The following is a 9,888-nucleotide window of genomic DNA, read 5'->3' on the forward strand; positions in this document are numbered from 1 at the left end:
CCAGGACTCTTCCAAGAGCTGGCCTACCAGCCAAACTGAGTGATCGGGGAAAAAAAGGCCTAAGAAAGGTGACCAAGAACCCTAATGATCAATCTGAGTAATCTCCAGAGCTCCTGTGTGGAGATGGGGCAAAATTCCAGAAGGACAACCATCACTGCAGCCGACCACCAGTCTGGGCTTTATGGCAGGGTGGATAGATAGAAAAAACATGAAAGCCCACTTGGAGTTTCAAAAAATGTCTCATGAAAGCTAAAAGGGTTATTTTAGTTTTTTATTTTAAATAATAATTCTAAAATTCTGTTTTCATTTTGTCATGACAGGGTACTGAGTGGATATTAGTGAGGATAAAAACAGATTTTTGGACTGTAGCATCAGGTTGCAGTGTAACAAAATTGAAATGAGTACTTTCTGCGTATAAAAGTATTCAGCTGATAAAAAAAAACAAATAGAGGCTAAAATGCATTACCTCAAACATGTATTATTATGCTTTTAAATGTGAAAAATAATCCAGCTCTTTGTTGCACAGCAGTTTAAAGTACATGCTAAAACAAGCACTTCTTTATAGAAAATAAAGACTGTGTTGGGAATCGGTTTGACTCAAATATGGATTCTGATTTCAGCTGTTCCCCCTAGAAATTGGAATCAAGTCACAAGGTATTGAAAGATAAACATCTTTCATTCTTATCATTGTGTGCTTGTTGATGTAGAGCTGGTTTAAAAGGCTTTGGCTACATTTTTTAAACCTGACTGACACTGAAATGTTCTGAAAATTTACAAATTGCAGCTTTCAATGGCCTAAGAGGAGATAAGTTTGACAACATTTAAGGTTAAAGATAGAATAGAGTTGTTCAGTCGTTTTAAAACGAGTCACAAAAATTCTCATTGGAATGTGAGATATTTCCGCAAGAAAATGCATGAATGTATCCAGAAGAACATGATATTTTACTTAATTATTTAGAGTACTGTCCTGTCTTTGGCCCCTTTAGAATTCACAGGCTTTAAATGCAAGAAATTTGTGAATAAGCTAACGTGTTGGAAAAAATATCCACTGCAGACAGAAAAGCAAAGAAATGTGTTTTATCTAAGTGTGCTTTCACCCTCCATAACCTGATGTATGTATGCAGTAAATCTATGTGCTTTATGCCTTTCCATGTCTGTGTGAAGAAGTGTGCATGTGAGTGAACATTTGATTAGGTTTGTGTATGCTGCAAACAGCCTGCATGTCCTTGTGGGTGCAAATGTGCATGCCTGTATATATCTGCATTTATTGATGCGTGTTTGTGTCTTGCCCCTAAGTGTGCTGCTTGATCTTAGCACTTGTATCCTAATGCATGCCGCTCCGTGTGCATCAATCTCTGCTGCACATTGCCTTGTATGCACCACTCTCTATCCCTGACCCAGTATGCTGTGTGATCCCGCCTCGCAGCCTCATTTGTCTCCATCAGGGAACGGCCGAGGTTACAACTCACCAAAGCGCAGTACGTTTCTGGTGGATCTCCACACGTGATATTTGGGGGGTCCAGGGCCACTCTCAGGTACTTTGTCATGTCAGTGGCTTCCGGCTGACAGGCCATGTAGTCCCATGCCAGGCCCTCCTCCGTGTAGATCTGGGACTTGCACACGTCATAGTGTCCCCAAGCCGCCGGGTAATGCTGCATGGCATGCGCCACGCTGGTGCACGCTGCTTGCAGAGTGAAGAATACGAGCCAAAACATCGCTGCTTCTCTGTGGAATTTCTTTCTTTATATTTACAGCCGCTTTTGGGTCACAGATATGACAATATTGCAAGGGATTTTCTAAACTAATTGCAGCTTTGCGCGGTGCAATGGATCATTTGGGAACTGTGGCAGCATGTTGCTACTTTTGAGCAAGCAGCCTCAGGCAGCCATTAGCCCCCATTCACTTCTTTATTCTCCGATTTTTGCCACTTCTGCCTGGCTGATGAGCTGTGTCAACAAGTGAGCTTCCTCACAAGCGTTGAGCGTCGATGAAAGGGTCAACTAGCGGTCAGATGTGATGTGCAGAGCGGGGGTGACACTCCTCATAAGTCAGTGGCTGTCAGACGCCTGAGCTCGGTCTCCTGTGGTTCTTGCCACAGGCAGCATCCTAAAGGACAGAGAAGGAAAAAAGGACCTTAAATAGACTTCAAAAACACATAAAACAGCTGAAACACAGTATTAAAATTTTAACAATGCTTCAACATGGTTTAAGGGCACTGGGATAAGTAGTGCCTCTCACATACATAATGCACACACAAGCCTCCATTGTTTATATGAAACCCTCAATAATAACCTTGCCAAAATCACTGTATACCATTCAGATGGGGGGCTTGTTCTGCAAAGTCTAATCTCCATTTGATTTTCATACAAAAAGCCTTATTTCCATGTGTCAAGTCACGACATTTAAGTTATTGCTTTTTACCCGACTCTTGCTCCCTGCTAGCCGGATCCGGAGCTGCCTTTGTCCCAAAGCCTTTAGAGGCATTTGGGAAATATTAAAGTAAAATTGGGAGACAGAAATGGTCTATTTGAGGGATTGTACGTTTTTCAGACCTATCACAAGCCATCAGTCAGATGGCCTAACTCGTCAGGTAATGGTGCCTGGCAGCAGTCAGCGGAGACCGGCACCGTCTCAATGTCCCGGGTAAAAAAAGAAAGAGTGGGGAATAACATGGAGCAGCTATATCCAGCTCTAATAGAGTAATGACACTGTAAATAGGAGTTAAGTTCCTGTTGAATAACAATGGGCCAAGAAATTTAAATAAAATCTAAGAACACTCCAGAGTACTCTTCTGAACATTTGAGTGCTGACATGACAGGATGAAATGTTTAATGATGCTCTCATCAGCACTCAAAGGTGCTAGAATAAGAATGACACAATAAAATATCAATTTTAATTCTATTTTTCATCCTTTTTAGAAATCTAACACTTTCATATTAACAAATGACATGCAAAAATTCTTGACTTAAACGTGGTCGAGTTTTAATTTATGCATGCAGTGTTTGATCTTAGTTGCAAAATGATAAACTCTATTATGAGCATATCAGTTCAGTTATGAACACTCAGTCAAAAAACACATGATTTGCTGTAATTAATATTTTTCCTTATAAGGAGTAATTCATTTTCTCTTGTTTCCATTATTTATATTTGGCTGTTCTGAGCCCCCTGTCCCTCCATGAGCCTAGGTGGGAAGCATCAAGCAGGAACAGCACACGTTTCTGCATCTCCTGTGCTGATAAGGAAAGCCTGAGGTAGGGAGAGAAGCAAGCAAATCTCCCCAGAGCAGAGCGGGCATCGGTGACAAAAGAATAACACTGATTAAGTCAGAAGCAGGATAAAAGAAGAGTTGGGGTGGAGGAGTGTAGCCAAACAGCAGTTAGAATATGGTGTGATTAGCCAATAGCATGCTTAGAGCAAATCAGCTGGCTGTCAGCTGATGAGGGCTTGTAGGAGATCAACTCATGTCAATTATATGGCAGCGCTTTACTCCATGGCCTGCCTGAGCATTCATCAGCAGATATGAATATTTAATACAGATACATTGACTGCACATATTGACACATATTGACTCTAAACTTAGGACGTATTTATGGACACGTGTGTGGAGTTTGAGGCTTGTCCAAGAGAGCTACGTGAGCTTAAGTGTCTTTTTTTTCATCCCTATTCCTAAAACTTAAAGGTTACATATGATGCAAAATACACTTTTTCAGGCTTTTCTAACAAAAATACATGCCCCTAGCCTGTCCACAACCCCCCCAAGAATTGGAGAAATCCATTCCCTTACCCCCCTTCTTTCTCCACCTTTCAGAAAATATGTGCTGAAACAAGCCGTTCTCAGATTTTGCCTTGATGATGTCATGTAAGTTCAGCTGGCCCTCCCTGCATGGAAGAAAGTTCCCCCCGATCCTCCTCTCGGCTGAGAGGAGGATCGGGAGAGCTACATTCATTAAGCCACAACCATTTCCTGAGAGGGGTGGAGTCAGGGGAGGAGTCAGACATTTAAAGCCACGGACACAGAAACAGCTCATTCTGAGCAGGGCTGAAACAGAGGGGTTTTTAGACATGCAAAAATCCAATACTGGAGTGTTTTTTCAGCAACAAACTTCACAGGCATGTTTTGGGGACCTCTGAGACCAATATAAACTTGTCTTAAAAGGGTAAAATATGTGACCTTTAAAATTGTGTTCTAAGCGCTGATGTTTGTTTCTCAGTTTTTCTTTAAAATTTAAAGTATGTTCTACTCCTATAAATATTGGTGATAGCTTTGCTGTTGACTAAAATGAATTTATAACTATAAGCATATCAGATATGTGTATGAACATTGGTGTTCCATCATTTAAAAGCATCAGGTTTTGGATAAATGTGTGTTTAAATCAAGATTTGATTGGATTAGAAGTCTTTATTGTCCCCGAGAGGCAATTCTGTTTGCAGCAGAAGTCCACACAGCCATTCACATCATAAAAAAAAGAAATATGTAGACACATACATCCATGTTAGAAATAACTCCCATGGATTTTATCAACAGATGATGGAACAAAATTAAAATTCATGTAAAAGATTTTAAAAGACCTGAAACATACACTAAGTTCTCACAACTACTGCTGCTTGTCGCCACAACATGTTAGCGCCATTGTGCCAAACCCCACATTGCCCACACCCCCATGTCCTCTGTTTGAAGAAACAAGCCCTTCAAAGGGCTGGCTCTTTTATGTAAATGATAAGATCTTAATCCCATTTGAAAGTTGTTTTATATCATTGTAATTATTCCAACTATTGTTTATTTTTTTGTTTGTTTTATATGTGATTGATTAGCAGGGATGATCTTTCCTCCACCACTCTACCAAAGGCAAGTTACGCATTAAGGACTCAAGCTTGATGGTGTTGTGTTATGGTTAGTATCAGGTGTATCATAGAGTCCAGCAAGCAGATTTCATCTGACTTGCAAGATGTTTCTGGGAGATGGTTTATTTCCAAAAACACATGAAATTTCTATTATAAAATATTTATTAGAATTGAAGTTAAATACCCCTGGAAACCCAACAGGATAAGCAGTGTAGAAAATGGATGGATGGACGGATGGACGGATGGATGGAGTAAAATACCAGCACAGATATCAATCATTTCTTATGACAAATGATGTTAAATTTGGCAGGTCAAATTACGCCAAAGTGGTACAGAATAAAGCTGTTTGGGAGACGAGAGAGCCGACTCTTCCTGTTGAGCTGAACCAAGTGACCCGGATCACCAAACTGCTGTAGTTCTCATCACTAGTGCCTTCTGTGTTTGCACACTGCCCTGCACTTTCATGCCTTTATATTGGCATAAAAGGGGCATTTTTATATGCTTACTAGGACAAATGTGCTTGTGTTTTCAGTTTCCAAGCACCTTGCATTCATCACCTTAAGAACAGAGGTGAAATGATGCAAGATTTGGTAATAATGTGCAACTGTGATTATCCTGGACAATACTGTGATTTATGATAGCACTTACAACATGATACATAAATGGTATCATGAGTCTATTTGCTTGGTTATCAAGGAAAATGCAGAGAACTATGTTAGTTTGCAGTGTGTATTTCTTGACTCAAAATATTCAAACATTTAGGTGCATAAAAAAAACAAAAACCTGTTGTTTCCACAGTACTGCCCCCAAAATACATCCACATTCTCCAAAAATTAAGGTTCGTCCTTTCTGATATGAAGGCACATCTAATAATGGCACTATTGTAGACTTAAAGGACATTTTGCCGGCCTTTTTGTTAACCTTTCAAGAACTACTTAATACAAAAATAACTGCATCCTCTCATGCAATTATGTTGCACAGCCTGACATCACGATGGCAACTGTGGCAACCGATGGCAACATCACAGGTGCAAACAGCTCCGCAGTTTAAGAGCATATCATAATTCCAACATGGATTTCTCTCAGAAACTTTCTTCTGAACAAATTTATGAAAAATCCTGTTGAATATATCAGTGAATGAGGCCCGGTGTGCTCTAATGAGTGGAGCTTTTGACTTTGTAAAGTAAGTGTGGATACACCCAGGTATGGGTGTATCCTTTGCTCTCTACGAGTACGTAGAACTATTCTACCATTATTCCACTTAACTTTTCTATATTTAATGCAGCACAGACTTAAATAATGCCTCATACAAACAGTTGAACCTTTAACTTTCCGGTCAGCAGCTTCCCTCTCTTCCCTCCAGGCTACATCCGACCCTCTGTGACCAACAGTCACTGCTGAAATACAAATTTCTCCCAGGTAAGCAGGGGGGTTTGAAGCTTTAGTGCTCGGAGGAAGAGCTACTCTTTCAATCTGTGCCTAAAGATTGGAGTTTTTATCACGAGATAATCGAGTCAAATCAAATTAATTAAGAGGAATAGATTTTAATTATAAAAGGACAAAGATTCAGATGAGATTGGGGAAACAGAATCTGATCTTAATGAGTCGCTGTGGCTCTCACACACACAGAAGCGAGTCTCTGTGCTCCCTGCCGACATATGGAGGCATTAGGATTCAGTATTTTAACTTGGCCGTCTTGTCTCGGGACTGAAAATCGCACCAATTTTAACTGGTTTTCCCCACATTCAAACCAATTACTGCTTTCCCTCCCAACATAATGTTCTTCTTTTCCACAAAATGACTACAGGCTTGAATACATTCCAGCTAGAATGAGAGATCCGAGCCTGAGAAATGATCAGCTCTGCTTTTCAGCCTGGGCAGAGCCTTCAAAGTGAGCCCTGTCAGGAGGTACGGATGGCGGGCTTCGTTTGACAGACCTCTGCTGGGAAAAGGGAAGAAACTGATGGAAGAAATTTAACTCTTTAAATGTGCTTGTGTCAATCATTATGACCCCTAAGAAGAGGCCAATTACAAATATGATAACATGGCTGGAGCTCATAAGAGATGACTATCTTTCATTGGGGATGTGTGCATCACATTTCATCAATATAAATGTCAGTCCTAGATCATAGATGCATCATGGGATGGACCACTCTCATCTCGAGCACACATGCTCTATAGATACGGCTCCGTTCCATAACACGGGGGTTGACTTTCATTATAAAGGCAGGCAAATTAGGTACCAGCGGCAGGGTGGCGAAGGTCGCTTATCTTATTTTTATTTAATAGGGAACATTCAAAGCTAATAAGCGACGGCAAATGGAGCTAACCAGGGGAATATTGGATTTAATCCATAGACACCTGGAGTAATGAAATCTATACAGATGAAAGGAAGGTGTCAGGATGCTTTGTGGACCTCTGTGGACATGAACCATTTAACATCAGAGCTCTGCTAAGGTGCAAGTGAAGGGAAAAAAAAACGCAATATGATTTCTTTAATGCTCAATGGATTATTTCAGCATAAAATAAGTGTTCTGACACCATTAAGGAAGCTTATTAATCTCTTACAAAGGTCTCTGCAGAAGATTAATTAATAACTCTGATTCATACGGTTTCTTTGTGCAATCCTGGCTCACTTACAGGCCTTAGTGTTAAAAAATTTCACACAATTACATGCCACGAAAGCGTATGAGAAAATCACTCCTATGTCTGCATTCTCACCTCCATCTTCATCTCAAAAATTCAAGCAGAAGCTCGAGAAATGTCATAATTTCTCCGGGAAAAATATGAGGTCAGATTCTATATTAAAAGTCATCAATATTTGAGCAGCCCCCCGTATGCAGGGATGGAGAGAGAGAGGGAGAGAGAGCGGAGGGTGACCACCTCTCTCTTCCTCTCTCCCCTTTTTTTCCTTCACTTGTTTTTGAAGCCTCTGAAACACCCCCTTGTGTCCGCTTGCATTCCATCCCCTGGGCAGCTCAAGCATGGCAGAGTGTTTTAAAAGTCAGCATGCAGCCATTCCCCGTGGCTTATATTGGTTACAAACTCTCAGCTAGACTCTTAAAAACCCATGGCGGATGTGTTTTTTTTTTTTCACCCCATTCATTTTATACTAATCCTGCTAAAGTGTGGCTTTGCTCTCAGTCTCTGAGTGTGGCTTTTTTCTGATCCTAACACAGGGTGAGTGAAGGGGAGCTGTCCGTGGTGCTGAAACATGTGCATCCTCACTCTGAGGGCTACAATCTCAATTACTGACATCAGAAATTACAAGATGAAGCTGTTATAAGATCTGCTTTTTACCTTCCCTTTTCTTTCTGCACCTTCTCAGGATTTCTGGAAGCAAAACAGCCTTGTTGTTTTTATTGATTTTGCACATTTCCAACCAATAACTCCTGATTCACAGCCAGTTCAAACAGACTGATGCTTTGTAGCTGGCTGATGACTGCAACAATAAACGGGTTAATGCTTCCAACGCTCTCCGCGCCAAGAACCAACCCTTCCATATGAGTCACAGTGGAATCGACTGGCAAGCACAAGCATGTCTGTTCTGGCACACGTCTGTGTTCTTATTGTCTATCTTGTCCTTCCTTCCCACTCTGTTTTCCCTCTTAATGGCTGCAATGGATCCATAAGCACATAAAACACACAATCAGAGTCCAGAGGGGCTAAACTTTTGACCTCTTCAATTGGAAACACTTTATTTACAACAAGGACTGGCTGTGCTCTCCTGCATGGAGGTCTTTTCCCCCTCCTCTGTGGTCGATGTGGTGACGGTGTGAGGGTCTCAGTGTGGAGATTGAAGGCGTCTGCACATGCAACCTGCAGCCATGCATTATTCAAAGTTACCCTCCTGAAGCACTGGCATGCAAAAATGCAGAGCATGTTGCAAACATTTTAAAAATTCCAGGACATGTAACATTCATGCAATCAGAAACACGGGAGTGACAGCAAGCAGGAAAGTCCAGGGATTTTTTTTTTAATCCTGCATGGTCGAATGGATAATGTTGATGAAGAACTTTTAGTTGCCTGGATATTTAATCACAGTGTCACTGCTCATTATCTGCAACGTCTGATTTTTTTGCGCAGAAGCGAGACACACCTAATTCTGACTTTACTGACCTGCTGCGCAACAGGTTAAGCTCTCATTATTCCTTTATTAGACGACAGTGGACAACAGGAAAACTTACAAATTAGTAACAGCTTTTAAATGTGCAATCTGCGTAAATTAAATTCTGATTTTCTTCCACAAAATACAAAAACCTCCTCAGCTTGGTTAAACTTTAAAAAGGAAACCATAAAACGCCTTAGATTGAAACTAAAGCGCCTTAATTCAGTCTCTTCGAGCTACTCATCCCTTATTCATTTAACCCACTTCAGCCCTGATTACAGTTAAGCAAGAAACAGCCCACTATAATTACCCCATTATTGCTCATTTAGTCACGATTGTCATCATCACTCAAGTGGCTGTTATAAAAAATGATAATGCACAATCAAAAACACAACAATACTCACATTTAAATGCACTCCTCCTCATTCAACAAGTTACGTTCTGCTGAGAGTAGTTGCAGAAAGCTTTTCCCTCCTTCCTTCTTTCTCGGTTTATTCTAATTTCGCACCAGTTGGAGCAATAAAAGCGATTCGTGCGCAGAAAGCGCGCATTCACACGATGACAGCTGCGTTTTTCTTTCTTTAAACTTTCCCCTAAACTTTTCCTTCTCGCTAAAGCAGCCTTATTTCCTTTCAGGGGGGGCTTTTTTCACGTTTCACGTTTTCGCTCACAATCGCCGCCGAGTACCGACTCCTGTCCACACGAGCTGTTTGGCTTTTACGCAGCGCTGCTCCTGGCGCAGCGATCGCTGGAATGGCGCGCGACAAACACTTCAAGAAAGCCGTTCAGGGGGTTTCACGCGAATTCGTTAGCGTCCATCAAGGCTTATTTAAACACATCCCCGGAGGAGAGCAACTCATTGGAGAGGCTGATTTCTCAGCCAGGACGAGTTGAGGACGCGGGAGAGGTGGGAGCGATAAGCAATCTTTGCTCAAATGG

At 41.3% G+C, this 9,888-nt stretch overlaps 1 protein-coding gene across 1 annotated transcript in view; it reads right to left on the bottom strand.

Moving 5' to 3' along the window:
- LOC121520611 (netrin-G1-like) overlaps positions 1 to 9,477 on the bottom strand; it is a 136,833-nt gene extending 127,356 nt beyond the window's left edge. Inside the window, exons 1-2 of the mRNA XM_041804153.1 lie at positions 9,354 to 9,477; positions 1,470 to 2,106 (exon numbers count right to left, since the gene is read on the bottom strand). Of these exons, the coding sequence (XP_041660087.1) occupies positions 1,470 to 1,715 (246 nt within the window). The 5' untranslated portion in view covers positions 1,716 to 2,106; positions 9,354 to 9,477. The remainder of the gene's footprint in view (positions 1 to 1,469; positions 2,107 to 9,353) is intronic.
- Positions 9,478 to 9,888: the final 411 nt, after the last annotated feature.

The sequence above is a fragment of the Cheilinus undulatus genome, linkage group 13 (assembly GCF_018320785.1).
Source record: "Cheilinus undulatus linkage group 13, ASM1832078v1, whole genome shotgun sequence".
Classification (NCBI taxonomy): Eukaryota; Metazoa; Chordata; class Actinopteri; order Labriformes; family Labridae; genus Cheilinus; species Cheilinus undulatus.